General features: G+C 45.5%; 1 protein-coding gene across 3 annotated transcripts; it reads right to left on the bottom strand.

Moving 5' to 3' along the window:
- Window positions 1–5722: 5722 nt before the first annotated feature.
- C13H12orf49 (chromosome 13 C12orf49 homolog) lies at window positions 5723–24025 on the bottom strand. 3 transcript variants are annotated; one of them, XM_032310099.1, is made up of 5 exons: window positions 23778–24023; window positions 15016–15172; window positions 9896–10047; window positions 9409–9522; window positions 5723–7554 (listed from the first exon to the last, which is right to left on the bottom strand). In XM_032310099.1, the coding sequence occupies exons 1-5, from the start codon at window positions 23895–23897 to the stop codon at window positions 7471–7473; spliced, it is 627 nt and encodes a 208-aa protein (XP_032165990.1). In that variant the 5' UTR covers window positions 23898–24023; the 3' UTR covers window positions 5723–7470. The 3 variants fall into 3 exon arrangements, with proteins under 3 accessions (XP_032165990.1, XP_032165991.1, XP_032165993.1); XM_032310100.1 differs by having other exon boundaries at window positions 23714–24020; XM_032310102.1 differs by lacking the exon at window positions 15016–15172 and having other exon boundaries at window positions 23714–24025.
- Window positions 24026–24033: the final 8 nt, after the last annotated feature.

The following is a 24033-nucleotide window of genomic DNA, read 5'->3' as shown; positions in this document are numbered from 1 at the left end:
CCTCTCTCCCCCTCTGCCTCCTTCCCCTCTGGAAATGGCGCCCACGAGCATCGAGCACCGAGCATCCGTTTAACTAGGCAGCTGTCCTTGGGGGTCTGCAAAGGCTGCAGACAAGTGACAGGGCTTTGAGATCACATCGGACTCAACTCCACAGTTCCTGCCTGCGCTAAATCAGGTCAATGAGCTTATTTGTGTCAAATAAATGAGCCCAGCCGACTGCTAAGCTGCTGCAAGACTATTTATCTCGGGCCTCCACGTTGGCACCGAGCAGGCTGCAGGCAAAGCACGGGAGGAGTGTGTGTGTCAGGGACTGAGCTGCTAGAGCCACCGCGAAATGCGGCCTGGGGGAAGACCTCCCAGGAGAAACTGAGGTCAGCACAGGAGGGGGACCCCAGGCCTGAGCCATGGAGGAGAGGGTGCCCAGTGGGCTCCAGTGCCCACCAGTGGGCCCCACGAAGTGCATGAGAGTACTCTGAAGGTACCCTCATGAGAGTACTACAGAGTAATCTTTGAAAACGGAAGTCCCTCATGCCCTCCGAAACCATCACGTCGCTGGACAGTCAGAGCTGGCTTCGGGGGACACGTGGGCTGCCCTGAGCTCAGACCATCCTTCCTCCAAACCGGACGTTCAGTAAGACGATCCAGGCGTCCTGCCCAAACTTTCAATATATTTCCGCCCTTCATTTCTGTGTCTAGTTACACGCTACTCGGGATGGCATGCTTAGGAGACCTGGAGGCGGCTTTTCCCCATTCTTCTCTCAGCCCTCCAGAAAGTGGCAGTCGGGGGGCGCCTGGGTGGCTCAGTCGGCTGTGCGTCCAACTCTTGATCTCGGCTCAGGCCTTGATCTCAGGGTCGTGAGTTTGACCCTTGTGTTGGGGGCTCCACGCTGGCCGTGGAACCTACTTCACAATGATAAGAAAAGAAAGCAGGAAGTCGGCCCTGACAGGCTTTGTCCCCAGCATGCTTAGTGCAGGCTGAGTCTGGCCAAGGTGGACACCTAGAATTTGTGAAGAACAGAAAGACTTCTTGCCCCACCGTGTGGACATCAGACAGGGAAAGGGGATGCGGAAATGCAGAGCCCCCCTGTGTGCCACAATGAAGGGGTTCGCCTCTGACCTGGCTTTCAGAGGCCAGGTGATACAAGCAAATTGTGTTACTTTTCTACTCCTTAAGTGAATTAGCTACAACTGGCTTAAATCAATCTAACAGGGATGGTTTATTTAAAAGTATTATCTACAGGATTCTACTTGATTTGCATACAAACATTAAATACACGTTTATGTACAAAATATAGGCAAATTTTACGTCAAAATTGATATGGTTCTCTTTGGGGCCGAGGAGTCTGATTTGGGACAATTTCTTTGTAACTTCCTACATTTTAAAATGCAGTTTCCTACCTTTTAAGGTTTCTGCCTTGTAATCACAAAAGAAATGAAAGGAAAACCTTCTACTGAGGAATGACTGTAGAAGCCCTTCTTAGGAATTCCGGGATGCTCCGGGTGTCTCAGGTTAAGCGCACCTGAATAATTTAGCACCGTATTAAGGTATGACTACATAGCACAGCCCTGTGTGTCCCTGCCAAAAGGCAGCTGTTTTTATGATGGAAAACACAACAGCTGCTTTCACAGGTGCGGAGCAGCAATCCGTGATAAGTTGGTCCCCGCAGAGAAGAATATAGTGTCTATTTAAAATCTGAAGAGGAAGAGGCAGAAAATGGTTAGCCCCAGTTGAAATCTTCGAGAGAGAAAGGCGAAGCCCTGGTTTGAGGAAAGCGGGCTTCGGATGGCTGGTGTCTGCGGCCCCTGGGAAGATCACAGCCCGGGACCAAGCTGCTGGGAGGCACACGCGGCGGCATCTCTGGCGGGTCATGGAAATCAATTTCCAAATCTGCGAGAGACCTTAGCAAGCACCCTCTGTGCCAAACGAGGAGACCAGAGCCAGAAGAGGGGACTTTACTCGAGGCCACGCATGCCTGTGCTCTTGTTCATTAGGAGGCTCCTCAGCTGCCTCCTGCTGCTGCTGTGAGGCTCACATGCACACCCTTAGCAATAAGGACGTACGGCCAAGAGTCTGAAATCTAGAATTTCTCTGAGTGTCAACACTACCTTCTCTCATTTAGCCAACACCACTTCTTTGTGACAACCTGGATGCAAGCTGGCCGGAGCTGGCCTACTATACCCTCATAAAAAACGAATGAAGGAAGGAAGTCAGAATGTGGGTAGGAGGAGGGGGTAACTGCGTGACGGGCATTAAAGAGGGTACGTGATGTGATGAGCACTGGGCGTTATACATAACTGATGAATTACAGAACACCAAACTAATGATGTCAACTGTATGTTGGCTAATTGAATTTAAATAAAAACAAAGAAAGAAGTCCAAAGACCAAGGGACTATTTACCCTATCAACAACTTTGAAAGTGCCCGTTAATAAACAATGCATTTCTAGCAGTCCTGTGTTCTGGTCCCTCTGGGTCCGGTAAAGCAGTTCTGAAAAACAAGAAAACTGGACGCCTGCTCAAGTATTTAGTTCCCTGCTTTGTCTTTTGGCTGTAACCAGCCAGCTGTTTTGTTTAATATAATATTAAAGGCTGTCCTCTTATTTTTAGAATACCCAGCAGTTCAGCTCTTATCATCAGACACGAATTGAGTTGTACGTACAACATAACTGAAGAGGTCCCACTGGGACAGGAGCTGTCCCCACTCCCAGGACACTGTCTGGGCCCCCGGTTCCTCTTTCTGTCTGTGAAAGCCGACTGCAGAGGAAGCCGGCAGATGCGTGACTGACCAAGACCAGGGACAGCAGCACCCAAAGCCGTACCCACAGCCTGATAACACCCTATCCAAGACAAATCCACACAGAAGGGTCCGGAATTCAAGACACAAGGCACAGTCAGGAAAGCATCCGCATAGGAAGGAACTCTCATAATCCACTGGCTTCTCTTTTTTAAAAAATTACTATTATATACCAGTGTGGCACCTTTTGATAGCAGTCATTTCCCATCTCTCTCTCCCCCAGACTCACTCCATGCAGAGAGCTGCTGCTGGGGCGGCAGACACCAGAAGAGCAAATCTGTCATTGTGGGGAGGGGGAGGGGGCTGTTGGTAAACTTCCAGGTCATTCTGCAGCCGGGAGGGCGTCTGCTCTGGGATCACGTTAGTGCGCTAAGGACAGTGTGGCAGAGTAATAATGCCATTCCTGGAGGCAGCACTGGGCTGGGAGAGACCTGCGAGGAAGCAGCAGGTCCCTAGGGACTGCAGGATAATTGAATCAGCAGCACTCCTGCGTGGCTGAAAGCAAGGGTAGGGAAATAATAAAGTCAGCTCGCAGCTCCTGGTAGCTCCTCTGTTAAACCTACGGGGGAAATGTGACCCAAGGCTCGGGCCTCCACCTGGGCCCTGCTGACGATCTGGAGCCAGGTCATCCTGTCGTGAGGGCTGCCCTGTGCACCAAAGGATGTTTAGCAATGTCCCTGGCCTCAGCCCACAAGATGCGCCACCCTCCTCCAGTTGTGACAAAAATGTCTCTAGACATTGCCGAAGGTCTCCTGGGGACAAAATTGCCTCCTTCCGATGCTCTAGGTCAACTGGAAAAGTCAGTTTCTTCACATATAGGCTACTTGCTTTGGAGTAACGTTTTAAAGACGCTAAGAAAAAGAGAGACAGTTTGGCCAAGAATCTGAATGATAAATGGCCAATCAGAACATGGAAGAATTCACCTCAGCAGCAATTAAATAACCACAAATGAAAACACTGAGATCCATCGGCAGAGTTAACAAAAGATGGTGGGCAGGTTCTCAGGGGGCATGGCAAAAGACACTTCCACACTCTTCAGGTGAGAGCAAAAACTGGTGAAAAGTTACCAGATAAATATAGAACCATGCTTGGTAAAAGCATATCATCAATGCAGTTTGTAGTAGCAAAAAAAAAAAAAAAAAAAGCAAAGTGTCCTCAGCAGGGGATTAATAACAGTATTGTAACCCATGAAATCTGACATTTTAATGTGGTCATTAAAATTATCATATGCCTATATGTAACACAGAAGGATGTCCATTACAGGATTGTTTTCAAGAGGAAAAAGTGCTCTCCTTTCTGCCTGGAAAGTCATGAGGAAAGAGAAAAATACAGGCCTGATCTTTGAGTTGTGGGACTTTAGGTTATTATTACTTTCATCTTTACATATTCCTGAATTATCTGGAATTTTTCACCTTTAGCATGAGTTCTTTAAAAAACAGTCATAAAAATAATACTAAGTTTTGTATTTGCCACCCTTCCAGGTGAGCGACCCACTAGCCCCGGTGTGGTCACTACCTGACAGTGGTCCCCCACTGGACTGCAGACACCAGACCTCGTGCTGAGCACGGGGCTTCACTCCTGCGGACGCCTCACAACCCATGTGATCCCACGTTACCGATGAAGGGCCCGGCACTCAGAAGAGAAGACTGCCCACAGCCACGCTGCTCGAAAGTAGTTACTCACTCTGAGTCAGAATTCTCTGCTGCCTTCGAAGGAATAACCAAGACCAAATAAGCAACATCTCTGCATGTTTACAATTTATCTGAAAATCTCAAAGATGGGAAAGTTTTGCTTGGGAGTTTTGCAGACTGTGCTCCCTGTCCCCATAGCTCCTTTGCAGACACACCAACTGAGGCACTTCCCAGAGGCCCAGAGTTGGCTTTCAGGAGCACACTGACAGCTGAAAACCCTGCTCTAAAATCCTATCCCCCACTTTTCAAGAGCTGCCAAGCTTGCCCTTCCATGACAGTCCCGTATCACCAGGCCTAGGGCCACCCTGAGTCCCAGGCCCAGTGGAGGCATGTCCCCCACTCCCGCGTACGTGCCCACCTAATACCTCTTGCATATACTCTGCTGTTTCTTTCCCTGTTAGGACAGATCTTTACCACTGCAGCCACAAGCAAGGCAATTAAGATTCAGAATTGGGGGAAATGCTTTTGAACTACCCTCTTACCTTTAGTCCCACTCAGTATTTAACTTTTTCCTTCGGTCTCTTCTTTGATTTTTCCTTAAAATCCCAACATTTATCACACACTCTGCTAAACTCTGGGCACGCAAAAATGACACAAGGTCCCTAATTCTAGAAAAACTCAGTTGAGGAAACCAGAAACCCAGAGAGTGCAGAGCAGGGAGGGGTTCTGGGCTGGAAGGCTGGGGAGGCCGAGTGATGGTCCAGGTCCGTCAGTGGCTTTATTATATAGTCTGCAGCATTGTGAGTTTCCAGAAACAGTGAACATGCCTCTAAATAGACTTAAGTAAAAAAGAACAACAACAAAAACAAAACAAAAACCACAAACACAAACATATTACAGGGCCAAATGAAAATGACTTTTGAATTACCGACCCAATTTGGCTATTGATGCCACCTCTCCTCTCTTTTGGCCTGGACAACTGAAATCCATATGGCCTTGGTATGGGGCAGGGAGAGGGGGGAGCAGTCGGACGATCACGTGTGAGTCAGCAGTGGGGCTGGCGAGAGACAGTGGCAAAGGACAGCAGAACTGAAGCTGGAGATGAAGTTCTTGCTTTAGTTCTGTCGTTAAATCTCAGTGGGGACTCTGGGAAGTAACTTCACTTCCCACTACTTCCTCATCTACAACGTGGGAATAAAGGTAAGCTTAAACTGTAGATACTATTTGTGAAAGCACTGAAAATGCAGAACATGCTCGTCAATAATTCAAGCATGAAGTGAAGAGGCAGGAGTTAGTCTTTGATATAAAGCCATTTTCACATTAAGTCTCTGTTACACTGTTCAAAAGTTAAATGAGTTCCAAGAGGAGGCTGATAACAGTGATAACCCACATGAGACAGACATACACCAGACTGAATTACCAAAAAGAATGAGATGGTAAAACATCCAGACGTGCACATTTCTTTCACATACAAAGTTTGATTTAGCACCATGAATGTACCTAGAATCCAAAAAGTCCGATGCAAACTAAATAGATGTTGGGGGGGGAAACATTAAAAAACAATCGCCAGACAGCTCTCAGAGAAAGCTTATTTAGAGTGACACACCACTTTGGGAAGAGATGTAGAACTAACAGGAGAAAGTTAAGGGCAATTACTGCTCCATATTGCAGAAACATAATGGAAGGCAAACATGGTCCAAAGAAAAAACCCTACTGAAAAAAAAACGTCAAAAGTGGATTGGAAAACTACTGCCCTGCTCCAAGGTCAACAGCTTAAACAATCAAAAAAGGAAAAAGACCTTGCCCAATCCCGGGGGTTATGGAGAGGCTCGCTCCAGGAAAGAGTTACGTGCCCAGGTCTCCTGAGAGCAAAGAGCCATACTATTTGAGGGGCAGGGTGTCTTGAGAGGGGGACCAAATACTCTGGATGTCGAGCCCACAAGATTCAGTGTCATACTAGAAACCCAGAGGGGCGCCTCAAGCACGCGGACCAGCAACCAGCATGCCCGGCCTTCACAGACTCGCCCCACTGAGGCACCAGTAACTCTCGCACAGCACCTTGACAGAAACCTGGGTTTTTTTCTTCTTTGCAAATCATCAGGAAACTGAAGGTCTGAACCTGTTACATATCCGGAAGCTGAAAGTAGTGAAGGATGACTGCTTACAGCCAGCTTCTAGATGTATCTTCACCTAGGAATCCCCTTAACACCAGTTTTCCATGACAGGAGAGAAGAGAGGGCTGCCGGCGGTGTTCCCGAAGCTCCCAGCGTACCACACACGGCTGAGCAGCCTGCGATGGCGGCGACAGTGGCGCGGGACATCAGAACAAAATCCTGCAGAACAGTGAGCTGGAATTTCTGGTTCCAACAGTGCTCGCGCACAGGTATGTAAGCAGATTCAAATGCCACTACGGGAAAAGCTGAGGGCGCCTGCAGGGAAGCCGGCATGGGGAAGAGTGGCTCTGAGCTGGTGACAAATTTAGATGTCAGGATACAGTGTCCAGGGCCCACTCCTGAAGGTGCTGTTGAAACAAAACCCAAATAACTACCTTGAGAGAACACACACGTTCAAAGAGGCCAAACATTTTATCCAGGGGAAGGATGACTTAACTCATCAAACTCAAGAATACAAGAAAACAACAACAACAACAATTTCCTTGAATATATTCAACTATCAAGGCAAGGCATCGTCCTATATAAAACATTACTACTTTCCCACTATTCCGAAGGAATCCAATAAATAACTTTACAGGGAAGGGTTCGATGAGTCTGCCATGGGAGAGGTGCCCCAGAGCGCCAACAGCTCCGCAAGCTCGCCTGCAGTTTGTTGTTGAACGTGACCCGCTGTTGTTTCCAAGCTGTTTTACAGAACCGTCCCATGGGGTAAAGCCCAGCGGAGAGCAAGGCCACAGAGTACAACACAAGAGATGGTCAAAGCCAAGGCTCCGGCGCGATGCCTCTCTTCTTCCAAGTGGACTAGAGAACGCTGGAGAGTGGCTTCAGGCCACAAGCTCTCCGGTGGTGCCTGGTTTGCCTTCTGTGCCCGTCACGCAGGGAAGAGCTCGGGAGGGCTCTCTCCATAGCAGTATTTGGCTATGGGGTCCCTATAGGTGTTCTCGTGCTGCACGCTCTGTTGGCAGAAGGGAAGATAAGAGCGCAGTGAGAGAGAGCAGAGTCTCACACACTTCCCTTGCAGGACAGTGGCGGCCGGAGCGGGACTGCTCTGCCAGGAGCCTGCACAAGACATTCTCTAAATGCCACCAGAAGAGTCCAGGCACTGCTATGAAACAAAGGCGCATGCTTAACACAGAATGCCAACGAGTGTGTGAAAATGGACAGAACATCACTGCATGCCTGTTTCTTCCTACGCCTACAGTGAGTTTTGTTTGCCTGGTTTTTAAAACAACCTAGCTACACCCTGGGCAACTCAAGACAACTATTTTTTTCTCAGACGATGTTACGTTAGATTAAGATCCAGCAGATGTTTCGCTCCTGACTTCTGTGCTCTAAGGAAATTCAGTTCCTGGTACTGAACCCTGCAGACACGAAGGAGATGCCATTTCCGGGCGCTTTCCTGAAGTTTTATGTACCTCCAGGTCTGGCACACAAGCCAAATCCCACAATACCACACAAGCCTCAGTTGGTTAAATAAATGGAAAATGGGATTTAACACAATCATCCCTGACAGCTAATTTTTCAACAATTTGTTTTCATAAAGGCAACTTGAGTTTTTAGCTAGTCTGGAGTTCATTAATTAGCCCAAGACCAGTGCTTAACATCTAAATCATAAGCATTAATCCAATTTATAGACATGCAGCAAATCTCCTTTTTGAGGATACCGTAATGAAGATAAACAGGCAAGTGGGACCTCTCTCTTTACAATAAAAAGATCAAGTGAGAAAGGTCAGCGTCTTCCCTCAAGACTGGAAATAGCGTCTGGGTTTTATCAGTTAAGGAAAAAAATATTCCACCTTCTCTAACATTTCTCAGAATGAGAGAGAATCTGATTCAAAATGAGTCATGTGTTCAGCCTTCCTCCACATTTCCTTTAAAGCCCATTCAAGTGGAAAGCTCTTAAAGCAAAACAAGCCCATCAGGAATTTCTTCATGTTTTCAAATGCTCCTTATAATCCCTGAAATATTTACCCAGTGATCCCAGACCAGAGACACACAAGGCGGCATAAAATCAAAAGGCGGTCTCCAGAAACCTGGCAAAGGGTACAAGAGTCACAGAGAATGACGATCTCAGACGAAGCCAGTCCAGTCTTGGACACTCCACAAACAGAAGCCAGAAGCAGCATGCATGTACACCCCACACGGCTGGCAATCTCACACCGAGAGCCCCGACAACCGCCCAAGCCCAGAAGCAGCAAGGCAAGGGTGCAGTGATGCAAAGGCACAGACATGCAGACACCTGCAGGGCCAGGGCCAGCGCTGAGCGCCCAAAGAACAGAGCACTTACACGGACAGCATGCTAGTGAGCACTGAGAGCTTGACCACCCACAGGTTTATTCCTGCATTTTTAAATGCCCACGTGCCCCATCCCCTCGAATCCTAAAATAAATTACAACTCCATCCCAGAACAAATGACTGCTTCCTCTTAACAAGTGGTTGCTGGAAAGCCCTAGCCACATTTCAGTCAGAGACGTGGGGAAGAGAACTGCTCTCAGGAACTGGACTTTTAGGGCTCCACCCAGACTCAGAAATAACTACGAGCTTCCACTTGAAGTGCGGACATGCCAATCAGGTAAGGGAGACGCAAGCTGATTAGATGTTGATTTCATATAAATATTTTACTTCCCTAGCATGTACAAATCCAATGCTGACACTCTCAATACCATCATCTAAATACCATCCACGAAACAAAGCTCGACACGGCCTCGCTCAAATCTCTTCTCCATTATTATCCCACCGAGAGGCCCCCACTGCCTATTTTCGACTGACTCCCACCCATCCCCCAGCGAGCCACATCACCGCTTCTGACCTGGGATGAGGTCCTGCATTTGGCCAGACACAATTCAAAGTGATCTTCGACGGCCATGAAGAGGTTCTGGAATGCCACGGCTGCCCGGTTGAGGAAGCGCTCCAGGAGAAGTTGCTATGGAAACAAAAGTTAGTACCTGTAATAAATTCCAGACTCAGCAGCACAAGGTAACCTTGGATATTTCTCCTAAACTAAGAGACTGCTGATGTGGAAGGGGAGGTAGAGAGGGGGACACAGCAAGCTCAAATGAGCACGAGCCTGATCCCCTCTCCGTGAGCCCTGATGAGGGACACGTGCAAACGAGCCACCCAAGTCAGTGGGAACCACTCCCTTCCTCATGGGCACTACCTCACAGGAGCAGTTTCTGCCATCTACACGGTTCCCGTCTCAGCCCTACCTTCCAGAGACTCTCGCGCGGAGACTCCGATGCTCAGCATCCAGGAAGGGCATAGAGAAAGGGCATGGAGACGGCGGCTACCGTCCGTACCTTGCTGGGCTGCAGGCAGCAGGACACGCAGTACTCGTAGGCGCCGCAGCAGCCGTGGGGCAAGCAGCCGTCACAGCGGTACTGCTTTGTGCCGGGGACGTTGACGTTACAGCAGCCGTTCACCAGCAAATCCTTCCTTTCACAAATGTACCCTGGAAGTCAGAGACTCACCTGAGTAGAAAGCCGGCAGGCCTCCCATCCCTCTCCCAGGGGGACCACGAAGCAGCAATGAAAGCGCACACGAAAAGCACACAGAGCCGGCACGTGGTGTGTGGAGCGCGCCAAGCAGCAGAGGGGCCGGGAGTCCAACACAAGGGATCGGGGCTTGCTCTCTGCAGGTCGTCGTGGACAGGCAACACGGGCTGCTGTGCGGTGAGCAGGCTTCGTGTTCTAATCTACCTAAAATAACCTCCTGGTCTGCTGGCACAGGTCTGATTTAATCACCATGTCAAGTCATATCTAACCAATGCAAGCCACTCCTTCATTTGTAACTGAAGAAAACTGGCATTGTTCTCAAAATAAAAGAAGAATAAGAAGAGAAAGAGAAAGAAAATAGAAAAAAAACAAGGCATTCATTCCTGAAAGTGAGATCCATCTAAAACCAACCAACCAGGGAGGTGAACCAAGAGAAACTATGGACTCTGAAAAACAATCTGAGGGGTTTGAAGTGGTGGGAAGGTGGGAGGTTGGGGTACCAGGTGGTGGGTATTATAGAGGGCACGGATTCATGGAGCACTGGGTGTGGTGAAAAAATAATGAATACTGTTATGCTGAAAATTAAATAAATAAATAAATACCCACCAACCCACCCCCCAATCTTTACAGACATTTTTTTTTTTTAAAGATTTTATTTTTTTATTTGACAGAGAGAGACCACAAGTAGATGGAGAGGCAGGCAGAGACATAGAGAGAGGGAAGCAGGCTCCCTGCCGAGCAGAGAGCCCGATGCGGGACTCAATCCCAGGACCCTGAGATCATGACCTGAGCCGAAGGCAGCGGCTTAACCCACTGAGCCACCCAGGCACCCCTTTACAGACCTCTTTTAAATGCTTGCATTTACTTAGTGATTTGGAGGATTTTTGGAAAAAGTAGTCACAATGAACCTTCATAAGTTGATTTAGGCTGTCTGTAAGTATATAGGCCCAGATTCAACTACCCCTCAGAATCCAGGAATGCAAGCTCTCTAATACCCTCTGCTCATAAATCCCGTCATCTGTAAACACAGTCTCCAACCCAGTCAAACCCATACTCAACTTGAAGGAAAGGACTCTCTTTGTAAAAACTAACTGCTCAGAGCTGCTAAATAGGCATTTCTCTATAACCTCTAGGAGTGAGACAGAAAAATGTAAAAATAAATGCATGAGGGACACCACATGGCTCTTGGGAGAGACTCCCAAGTGCATGCATGGGCCCACAGGTCTCTACCCAGGCCCACAGGTGCAGAGCAGCTGTTGCCAGCATCATTCCATTCCAAATGCCCCAACTTCTTAATCCTCAGAGAATGAGACCTGGTGAAGTATAAGGCTGTTTTCAGAAACTACTCTGGAAAACAAAGTCTGTGCAAAACCAGGGGGCACCACTAAAATAACAATGGAAGAGACTCAGACGGACCTCACTTAACACCTGGAAACCCGAGGCCTGGAAAGAACCAGACCCCAGTTACCTAAGAACTGGGTGCTTTGTGTTGTTTTAACTACATTTTGTCTTCTAAATTAAGGGAGGACGACTCAAATGCTGTAATATATGTTTCTGGGATTCTTTTTAACTATTCTTACTCATTTTCTTCACAGGGATTATAAATAAACCAAAAAAATCAAAATAAGTCAGCATGTTTCTCAAAATTTGGCCAAAACTAACGACGATGAAATCTTATCTCCTGTCAGGAAGACAGTAAAATAGAACATGTCCTAAACTCCACTTGTTGAAATTCTCTTTCTGCTCTCTTCTCTCTCCCAAACTGTAGGTATCAGCTGCACTGGCTGCCTTTCACATGCGCCCTGCCCCCCAGTCCTTCCAGTGTTAACTGCCAGTATTCAGCCTTGAAACCACAGGGCCTTCTGATTTCTGGTGAAAGGGAGCTCAAGATTTCTCCTTCTACCTTGTAAATCTACTCACGCCAATGTCATTTCCAACAAGGAGTCCAGTAAGATCACAACCTCAGAGTATGTCGCGATTCACTGGGAAATTAACTCCTAAACGTGGAAAGCATCATTCTAACTGTTACCCTGGCAATATTCGTGGCAGCATCTGCTTGCTAAAAAGCATAAATTCCTGCAAAGTTTTCTTTATGAAATTGTTTCCTTCTTCTCACAGTCATGGAGGTACAATACAACCTATGGCTCTGGGATTTTTATTAGTCGATTTTTGGAACTTTTTGCTTGAGAAGTCTGAGTCTTTGTCTCACTTGAATTACTCAGAGGAAAATTATTCCCGTGTTAGCTACAACAAAAGAAAATGACTGTCACTTGTAACCTAATATTAACTATTAAAGTCAAGGCATAAGATATCATTTTTCTCACTGGGTGTTATAGAAACACAACAGTCTCTAAGAAAAAAAGGACTGAACTCCCAAGTTCAGTCCTGGCCCTAGGTCTGCCCTCTAACAGCTGTGTCATCTTATGGAAGCAAATTTCCTTTGCCAAACTTTGTTTAAAAAACAAAACAAAACAAGAGGCTATTTGCAATATTATTTTTCAATATGATCTTAAAGACAGAGTTTGGCACTGGCACCATTGCTGGCTTGTCACCGCGTGGGTTTTTGTTTTTGTTTTTTTAAGATTTTATTTATTTATCTGACAGACAGAGATCACAAGTAGGCAGAGGCAGGCAGTGAGAGAGAGTAAGGGAAGCAGGCTCCCTTCTGAGCTGAGAGCCCGATGCGGGGCTTGACCCCAGGACCCTGAGATCATGACCTGAGCCGAAGGCAGAGGCTTTAACCCATTGAGCCACCCAAGCACCCCTTTGTCACCGTGTTTTTGTGCAAATTTTTCCAGTTCTTCTACCTTAGGTGGGTGTTTTTCCTCTGATCCCGTTCCTCAATTCCAAATAATCTCATCTGGACTAATGCTTTTGCGATCTTTTTGGGAAAGCTGTTTTTTGTTTTTCTTTTTGTTTTTCGCTGGGAATGCAAAGTTTGTTTTTTAAAGAACAGTAAATGCACTCGTTTCATTTTAATGACAGCATGTCTGCATTTTGTTCAGTCATTGTGTATAGTTGAATATTCTAATTCAAGGCTGCCCTGTGTCGATTACAGTACTGCCACACTCACAAGAGTGCTGAGACTCTGAAATACAGCAAAATTTACTCCAGCAAACAAGCCAACTGGATTATTTGCAAACCACCAAATGAAAAAAGAAAAAACAATCTACAAAACTATGGGGCAACTCTGAAAACTGTTCAGATAGTTGACATTAAGGGAAAGTGTAACTCTTCTGGTGTGATAATAGCAACTTGATCATGGCTTATAAAGAACCCTTCCCACTGCAGACAATGCTTCCCTCTCCTTCCCATTCTCTTCTCCCACCATGAAATTAATTTTTTTCATATTTTTTTGGTCAGGTAGATTTGGGAGGGTCCCACACTCCCCTATTCAATCTCCTTACCATCCCAAGCTCCCTTTTCATTTCTGGTCTTTATGAATATATTTATATGGACAGAATAAGAAAAGCAAAATTGATTTCCCCTTTCTCTCACTTCCCCCATCTTGTCTCCCCAAACCCCAAAGAGTTAAAACTTGGGCGTCCCCCCACCTCCCAGAACACTTGTATATTGTTTGTTTGAGGTTTGTGCCACAGTAACAGACAGTATTTAATTGCACATACAGATGTATGGGTATATTCACTGTAAATTTTATTTAATCTGATTTTTTTTGTTTGTTTGGGGGGTTACTTGGGGGGGGAGGTTGATTTTGTTTTTAAATATAAAAAGAACAAAATCTGTCACTGGGGGGAAAAAAAAGGCTAAGTTTCTTAGCCTCTTGGTGCCTGCCTTCACCTACAAAGTGACAGGAGCAATGTCTATGCTACAGGACTATTGTACAAATCAGACAAGATACTCAAGGAGAGGTTTTAGCCCAGTGCCCGGCACATAATTGAGAGCTCATGTGTGCACTAGTGGGAGTCCCTCTTCAGAAAGACAGGGCCAGCCTTCAACTGGTGAGACCACAATCAACTAATCCAACCACCTCAACAGCACAGGAATCCCCTTTCTTACAGACTAAAATGAGGCAACAAAACTCTGATGAGAGGAAGCTCCTGGAAAGAGGAGCTGCTGTTTTCACTGTAAGAACAACACATTTTGAATGTGTTTATTATTCAGGTGCTTGAGTGGCTCAGTCGGTTAAGCATCCAACCCTTGATTTCGGCTCAGGTCATGATCTCAGGGTCATGGGATCAAGTCCCATGTTGCGCTCTATGCTCAGTGGGGAGTCTTCTTTTCACCCTCCCCCCACCCCCAGCTCATTACGTGCGCACCCTCTCTAAAATACATAGATAGGGCACCTGGGTGGCTCAGTGAGTTAAGCGTCTCCCTTTGGCTCAGGTCATGGTCCCAGAATCCTGGGATCAAGCCCCACATCAAGCTCTCTGCTCAGTGGGAAGTCTGCTTCTCACTCTCCCCCTCCCTCTGCCTGTGCACTCTCTCTCTCAAATAAATAAAATCTTTAAAAAATAAGTAAATAAATAGTAAAGAGAAAAATAAACGTGTTTATCATTCATGTGAAATCACCTGGTCAGTCAACAAGCACACTTCCTAAGTGCCAAAACTGTGTGGATATTATCTAGGTCACCAAGGAGGAACACTGGCTACCGTATAGAGTTCACCACTAAGATGAGAAGACAACCTGGGCAAGATCTGAACATCCTGGGGCCAGGAAGAGATGAGCAGCAAGCAGCCTAGGGGCCGGCACATGAACAAATGCTGAAACCGTGCAGTACAGGTACAAGGAGCTTTGGAGACAGAATTATCAGATCAAACTTCTCTGACAGTCAGGGGAACCTGAATGACAAGTAAAGTGTGAAATAAAGATGAAGAAATGCTGGGAATGGCACTGTATAAAACCCCAGTAATGACTCACAGCACAGCCCTTCAATGGCTGCAGAGAAGAGAGGAGACAGCCCTACCTAGCTCATCCGTGATGAGGTGCTTCCCTTGAATGGAGTTCCGGCACTGGTTGCCGGGCCGACTGCTGTTCCCTAGGTGAAACTGCACTTTCCATGGAATGGGCTGGTCATGGTCTTGAACCTGGAGGAGATTCCGATCTCTCACTGTCCTTTCCTCCTACAAAGAGACCACCAAAGGAAGGTTAAAGTACTGTCTCTTACGTTCCCACCAACTTCTCATAGCAACTACACAACAGGACAGAAATGTAAGAAAGCCTGCACGACTGGAATCAGCCGAGTCGAGTCTGAGCCAAAGCCATAATATAAAACACAAAATAAACCTGCAGGAAAAGTAATAAATTAAGGTTATGCTTCAAAACTGGCGTACTCACATTAACGGCCTCTGGATTACATGCCTGTTTAAATGTGTACGAAAGCGTTAATTTCTTGCAAACCTGAGAGAGAAAAAGCTTTAAACTTTTTCTTCCTGATGGTATATCATTTAAAATATTTTTATAATAAAACAAACACATTGCTGAACAAAATGTAAAATTTGAATATACCTTTAAAATAGAAGAAGAAACTTCAAAGGCATTTCACAACTGTCATTTTAGACAATCCCTGGACTCATTTGGGGCACAACGTCACTTTCATTTGCCATTATGAATACTTCATTAGGGTAACACTGAACTGGGAGGTTGGTTTTAGGGGCAAGAAGAAGCATGCCAACTTGTAAATTTCTCCTATGAAAAGACAGTAATTGTGGAACTCTTACAACATACCCTTCATAAGACATCCTTCCAGCCAGCCCTTTACCTACGCATGCAAAGGGCCATGCTGCTCTAGAGGCAAGCATTTATGCCTTGTCTCCTAGCCAACAAGCTGCAGCCGAGTTTTCAATACTGCTTTTCCTATTCTATTAAAGGAACAAAGGGGGAAGGTGCCTAAGTACAAAACAACCAATCATGAGACAGCTGTCTTCTGAATCCTTCAACAAAACAATTATACAAGACTCCCTCCCAAAAGCTTTTTATATACTTTAAACATTCTGCCTTTTTAATAGATTTTGTGGTTTTTACCATTAAGAATGTCCTGTCATGTGTCACCACCAAAAAGGACTAATCCTGAAAGTCCTGATGGCAGAGGATATATACTCTAAACAATGAAACAGAGCTTCACAGTTCCTGGGGTTTCTTTAGGAAAGGAGCCTGAGAAGAGCTACTACTATTTAAAATACACATATCCGCATCTACTTTGACAAAATAAACACATTTTTGAGCATTTTCTATAGAAAGTACCAATGTGTAAGGATGCACCAGGATGTTTACTACAGTACTGTTTACATTGTAGGAAAAACCCAGAAACCCAACAGAGAAATGACTGAATAACACCGGTATAGCCATGGCTATTAGAAAAATCCCAGATGTGACGGATACGTATTTACCTTGAGCAGTTCTCAAAGCTGGCTTGCACATTAAATTACACAAGACTTTTTTTTTTTTTTTTTTTTTAAGATTTTATTTATTTATTTGACAGAGAGAAATCACAAGTAGATGGAGAGGCAGGCAGAGAGAGAGAGAGGGAAGCAGGCTCTCTGCTGAGCAGAGAGCCCGATGCGGGACTGGATCCCAGGACTCTGAGATCATGACCTGAGCCGAAGGCAGCGGCTTAACCCACTGAGCCACCCAGGCGCCCTACACAAGACTTTTAAAACAAATTCTGATTTCTGAGCCCAACTTCAGACTGAGTAAAAAATCTCTGTGGATGTAACCTGGGATCGATATTGTTAAACCACCTGAATGATTTTAAGACACAGACCACACTGTGTGTAGACCATTGGATGTCACAATATACTACGTGAAAAAAGCAAGTTACAAAAGAAAATGCATATTATATATCACACATTATGATAACAACAACATACACATACAGGTTTGTAAGAACTGAGATAAAAGTATGGGAACATATGCTACAGACTATTAACCTGGAAGGGATAGAGGGGATTATTTACATCTTCTGTCATTTTTGGAATATTTTCATTTTTAATTTAAAATAATAAAAACATGATTATCACTAACAAGACACTGAGGGATCTACACGAACTCTGTACTATCCTTGAAACTTTTCTTTGAATCTGTAATTCTCCCAAAATAGAAATTTTATTTAAAAAAAAAAAAAAAGCATGACTACCAACATTAAAAACAAAAATTGCCCACAGTCCCATTGCTTAAATAAAGCTTTATCAATTTTTATACATTAATTTCTAACCTTCGGCCCCAGCATTTAGACTACAAATGAGGATGCTTGCCATTCAGCAATTCTTGACCCTAACTGGATGGTAAACCATTAAGTACCCACCTCATCCTCATCATAGCATTTTCAAGGCCATATAATACTCTATCATGTTGATGTGCCATAATTCAGTAAACACACTTTCCATAGAACATTTGACCCAGCCCAAGTTTTTGTTATCATAGACAGCACTGCAATAAAAACAGAGGTTTGTTTATTCTCTTGAATGACTCATAGTAATAATTACTAGAAATAGTCCCTGCTATATAGTGCCAAATAACGTCCCGGAAGTTATATCTCTGCTATATAGTGCCAAATAATGTCCGGAAGTTATATACACCATTTGTAGTATTACCAGCATTTATGTAACAAATCCACCACCACTGCACCAGTACTGGAGTATGTTCTTTAATTTACTAAGTGTAAAACAGTTACATGTGGTGCCTTTAATTTCTATTTTGCTCTTCTCTTTGTTTCACTTATAGGCAAGAACTGGCACCGGCAGAAACAGGATGGGTTATACAAAAACAAGATCTGTATTTCTTGGCTGGTGCAAGAAGAGGGGCTACGCACAGAAGCCTTGGGAATATGGGACAAATCACTTAGGTGCACACTGCTTAACTACCATCAGTTCATACTCCTCTGCTCTGCTGGGCCCGTATCAGTTAACTATAGAATCAAGCTATGCACAAATGAAACTGAGCTCCAAATGCTGTCCTAAATAAATAAATTAATAGCCGTGAAGACTAGTAAGTAGCTGGTCAAAGTATAATGGATCTCACAAGGTTGAAAGTACTCCTAACACCACTCTGAAACTGTCCTGTTATTCCTCCCCAAAGAAAACAAGAGTTCACAGCCAAGTGCATCCCGGCAAGCTCTTCCACGTAACTATGCTCCCGGTCAACAGGAAGACAATTTTTCTGGCACTTGAACACTTTTTCAAGTTCTCAAACGTAAGTATCCAAGACCCTGCCAAAAGGATTGGGTAATAAGAGTTGTACAATCAAACAAGACTGTACAAGGGACAGTGTAAGACATAGTGGCAAATGTAAAGAATTAGCACACATTCGTGTTTCTGAGGGTCCAGTCTCGCCAATATGGTGTAGTGAAGGGCCACTGAGGGGATTCCTCCCATGGTTTTAAACCCTCTCCAAACTGACCTACTCTGTTAGGTTGTCTCAATTCTAGGCTTTTTATCTTTACACAGATTCATGCCTGTGTGTGTGTGCGCGCACATGCATGTGTTTCCTCCCAAAAAGGCAGCAAGTCCGTACAAAGCAGTAAGGATATACAAACGCAGTCAGGTTCTCTATTCTCAGAGTGTCCCCCGAACCGTCGATAAAGAAGTGTGCAGAGAAATCAGTACAATCAGCCACAACAGACGCCCACACATGGTACAAAGAATGGGAACAAAAACAAAAAAAAAAAACAACAAAAAAAGAGAGACCTTTCTTCATAAATTATAAGGAGCTACAGTAATGTTTTTATTACTAATATATGTTACTTAGCCTGATTTAAATAACTGCCCAGTCTGTTTTCCAGGGGTTACCATAAGGGTCAAGTGAGATAAATGTCCCATGCTCGGTGAAATCATGGGTCACTGTTCTCCTCTATCCTGGGGAGTAACTTGACAAACATTCTGAAAAACATACAAACCTTGGTGAACAGTAACAACAACAATAAAAAATAGTTTAGCAATTCTCTTACGATTTGCTACACTTCAGAAGTATCTAACTTACACACTAGTCTACTTCAATTTACACACTTAGTTCCTTGAAAGCTGAAGATGTTAATATGTTTTCAAGGAGTTATGCCAAGAGCCCGGAGACTTTCAAGAACCCCTCCACTTGAACACGAGAACATTTATTGACACAAGAGGCCCTCTAAGGACCCTCTGACTCCAAGACGGGGATTTCTTCCGTCTCAGCTCGAATGCCCCACAGGGTTAGGCCCACCTTGATGCTCTACCGCTACAGCTTGTTTTGTTTCCTTCACAGGGTAAATCATAATCTGAAATCATTTTGGCCACCTGCCATTTCTGCCCCCTTCACTCCCTGGCACAATACAGGCTCTTGGAGTGAGACCTCATCCGTTTTGCCCCCACCCCTTGTATTCCACCACCCTAGCAGAGCGCACCGCAGCTGGGGCTCACTCAACATTTGTTAAGTAAATGCGCCCAAGTCACTTGGCACCCAATCCTCTATAGCCCAATGGCATCCCCACCATTGTCATTAATTTCTCCTGCACTCCCATCTCTACAATTTAAACTATCCCCCAAAGCATTAATTAACGTGAAAACCAAAGAAAAGAGGAATTCAAAGCAACAGAGGGTAATCAGCTCCTCTCCAGGCAAACAGCAGCTGCGTCTGCTCCACGAGCTCAGTTTCCCTGAAGCAGAGCATGGGGCCCAGTAGCTTTACAACTTCTCAAAGCATCTTCTCAATTCAATCCCAACACACACCCCCAGCCCCAGCTACTCCATACCATATCTCCGTCTCACAGATGAAGAAACGGAGGGTAGGCAAAGTGAAGCAAACTTGCCTCAAGTCGCACAGCTCAGGAGTGGCAGGTGACCAGAACCGCAGCGCGGAGCGGAGCAAGACGAGCAAACTCAAATGCACCGAGCACAGCGTCAGCCAGAATGGGCTCCGAGTTGTGGGTCCCAAAGACCCTTTATCTTCCTTATATAGAGACTCTCCATATGTGGGTTTATGAGGATCATACTAGAAATTTAAAAATAAATTCTTAAAATATTTAAATTATCTATTCAACTAAAAATAAAGATGAACCTATTGTATGTTAACAGGGGTTTTTTTGTGAAAAAAAAAAAAAAGTTCTTCAAAACAAAAAAATAAATTTGGCGAGAAAATGCTTTTATATTTCTGCAAATCTTTTTAATGTCTGGCTGAATGGAAGACAGCAGGATTCTCCCATCTCCCTCTGCAGTTAATCTGTAGCAATACGTTGTCTGAGTTGAAGCATGTGAAGAAAAATCTATCTCACAAAGATGTGTAGTTGGAAATGGAAGGGATATTTCAATGGCTTTTTCAAATAATTACAGATAGTCTTCTTTGGTACCTACATCAAAACTTGACAAGGATAGTTCCTCAAAAGTTCACTGCATTGGTGCAGCCACTTTAGAAAACGGTCTGACAATTCCTCAAAAAGTTAAACTCGGAATTACCACGTGACCCATCATTTCTACACTCCTAGGACCATACCCAAGAGCAATGAAAACGTACTTCCAAATAAAACCTTGTACACTAATGTTCATAGAGGCATTATTTATAATAGAAAAAAAAGCCAACCATCCACCAACAGATGAACGGAAAACAAAATGCAGCAGATGGAGACGATGGAATATTATCCACACATAAAAATGAAGTACAACGGGCCACCTGTGTGGCTCAGTCATTAAGCGTCTGCCTTCAGCTCAGGTCATGATCTCTGGGTCCTGGAATCAAGCCCTGCATTGGCCTCCCCACTCAATAGGTAGCCTGCTTCTCTCTCTCTACCACCTGTGCTCTCTTACACACGCTCTCAAATAAATGAATAAAATCTTAAAAAAAAAAAAAATGAAGTACTACTATATGCTACAAAGAACTGAACTGAAAGAAAAAGAGTACGTGTTGTAGGATTCCTTTATATGAAATGTCCAAATCAGCAAACCCAGAGACAGAAAGTTGATGAATGGCTGCCAGGAGTTGATGGGCAGGGATAGAAAGGTTACAGCTGAAGGGTTTCTTACTGTTTATTAGGCTGTGGGAGGGATCTGACCCAGAGAAATTTGCCAACAGTTTGAGGCGAATCACAATCATCCCTCCCCAATCACAGTCATGGATCATGGGTTTTTAAAAAAGACAAACTGTAATTTTAAAATAAATACACAAGGTACACAAGAGTACCTTTAAGATGGTTGTAGGGAAGGTCACAGAGGAGACAACATCTGAGTAGTTGGAGAAGAAAGGAAAAGTCACCCCAGTTAAGAAGACTCACAACTCACTCGTCTGTTCAAACCACACTTGAGGGTCCATTAAGTGCCTGGCAGTATTCTAGGGGGTGAGATTCTATGAACGACACAGACAAGGTTCCTGTTCTCAAGAATATGAACATCTAGAAGGGAAAGAGAGAGAAGACAGATAAACAAGTTTATGAACAAGAAATGTTCAGTTAATGATTCCTAGTACAAAGAAAATAAAACATGTCTACAGTCAATGAACCTTAATTTAGACTGTGTCACCCAGTGTGGCCTGAGGCAGTAACGGTTAGCCGGGCCTGAAGGGACAAAAAAGACTCACCAAGCAGTGATCCTGGAATGGAGTCTGAGTTTTATCTGAATGCAACAGAGAGCCAAAGAATTATACCTAGGGAAGAACTATGATTTTTTTTTTCTTCCAGATTATCACTCCTATTACTGCTGGGTAGAGAAAAAAGACTGTTGGACAAGAAAGGAAACAGAGATCTTGAGGCACCAGGGTGGCTCAATCGGTTGAGCATCGAACTCTTGATATCTGCTCAGGTCACGATCTCAGGGTCATGGAATCGAAGCCCCCTTGGGATCCATGATAAGCACGGAGTCGGCTTCGGATTCTCTCCCTCCCTCTGTTCCTCCTCTTTCTCTCAAATAAAATAAATCCAAAAAAAAAAAAAAAGGAGGCAGAGACTAGATGGCGAGCTACTACAGTAGTCCAGACAAGGTAGCCTGACCTACAGTGGCACCAGTGACAATCAGGGGAAAGAAATAAAATCAGGATACACTGCGGAGGCAGGGGCAATGTTTTGGTTATGGGGAGTGAGAGAATGAAGGAAGTATCTGTGGCCGGACTACTAGTGAACAGTAATGCCACTTAGTGAGCCTGGGAAGACTGAAGAGGAAGTGTCGATGGTGGAGAATCAAGAGTTCTGTTTTGGCCAAGAATGAGAAGCCTATGACACATTCAAAAAGACGTCAATTAACCAACCGGATAGTAAAATTGGGAGTTTTCTGGAAAGGTCTAGGCTAAAGTTACAAATTTGGATATCGAGAGCATACAGCTAGAATTTAAACAATGGTCCCAGAAATCACCTGGGTCAGGTCGGGAAGAATGCAGAGATCTGAGTCCTGGCTCACTCTAACACTCAGAGGTCCTCCAGACAGAGAAGGGAAAACACGTGACCACAAGGTGTCTGTGAGGTTGCAGAAAACACAAGTCCCAGAAGCACTTAGTTTTTGAATGTCACCAACACATCCCAGTCAACAAAGAGGCTCACAACACTCACCCTGTTTGCCTAAGGTTAAGAGGTGGGATACAGTTCCCTATGTTCCCTTTACACAGTGCCCCCACTGAACCTGTTAAACTAGGGTGTTTAGTTGTGACTAGGGTCACATAGTTTATTTTATATTCATTAATATATTTTATTTAACAACTTGACCCCTGAGACCCTCACAGCAATCAGACATCAGAGGAACAGCATAAACCAGTACTGTTCCTGATACACTCCGAGGTATGCTGTCATCCTTTCTAAAAACCCAAACGCTCAAACCGGACTCATCAACGTCCATGCTTTGGTCGCATTTCCCACCAAACCACCCTGCCTTTTCTCCCAGAAAGTCTCACACAGAAGAAAAATGAAGGGGATGGGGACGTAAGAAGTGAATTCCATCCAACGAAGGATGGAATTTTTTTTTCCATTAAAAATTATTTTATTCAAATTATGTTTTCCAAAAGAGAGGGTTCTGTGCTAGTCGTCTTTGAAAGTTTTCATACCATTTCAAAACCACATTTGCTGGAATGAACATTTCAGATGGACTCGGTGTCATCTGGGCCTGAGAGACAGCAAATGATGAAGCAAAACTGTAGAAGCTGTCCAACATCTTTTGCGTGAACTTCATTAAAAAATACTTTTTTGCTAAAAAATGCTAAACATCATCTGAGCTTTCAGCGAGTCGTAATGTTTTTGCTGGTAGAGCGTCTTGCCTTGATGTTGATGGCTGCTGACTGATGAGGGTGGTAGTTTCTGAAGGTTGGGGTGGCTGTGGCAATTTCTGAGTGAATGAGTCAACTGAGGACACAGCAGCATGAGGTACCCCAGAAAGGGTACCTCATGGGTCCTGCTGAGGTTCCCGGGTGGACCATTGAGCCCCCAAAGTAAACGCAGGGCAAGTACGCCAGCGCTAGCCTGGCAGCGTGGCTACCTAGCACCTCCCCCTTCCGAGTCTCAGTTTCCCCCGATGCAATCTAGGGACACACATGTGCCCCTGGCCTTAGCAGCGCCTTCTCGCCCCGGCACCAACGAAATGGGCAGGTCCCTTAGCCGGTCCTCGGACCCGGCGGCCCGGACCCTGGAACACACTGACAGCGCGGCTGCACAGGCGGCTCCCCCCACCCCGGCGGGAAGCCAGGCGGCCGAGAGAGCAAAGGCGGGAGGGCGGCGGGCAGCCACTGACCTGCTTGAAGGTGCTGCTGAGGAAGTAGACGAGCGAGAGCCCGAAGACCAGGGCGAGCACCCACCTCTTCCGGAGGAGCCGGCGCCACACCATGGCCGCCAGGTTCACCATGCCCGCGCGGACGAAGGGCGCGGCGGCCGGGGCGCGGAGCAAGGAAGGCCCGGGGCCCGGGCGGCATGGCCATTACACGGCCGGCAGCTCCATTCCTCGCAGCGGGAGCCGGCCCCACGGCCTCCGGCCCAGCCAGCTCCCGGCAGCCACCCCGCGCCGCCCCCACGTGACCCGCTCCACGCCCCGCCTCCACTCAGCTCGCGTCGCCC

This window comes from Mustela erminea, chromosome 13 (assembly GCF_009829155.1).
Source record: "Mustela erminea isolate mMusErm1 chromosome 13, mMusErm1.Pri, whole genome shotgun sequence".
Taxonomy (NCBI): domain Eukaryota; kingdom Metazoa; phylum Chordata; class Mammalia; order Carnivora; family Mustelidae; genus Mustela; species Mustela erminea.
Note: the sequence above shows the minus strand (reverse complement) of the source record. Positions and strands in the feature narration are given on the sequence as shown.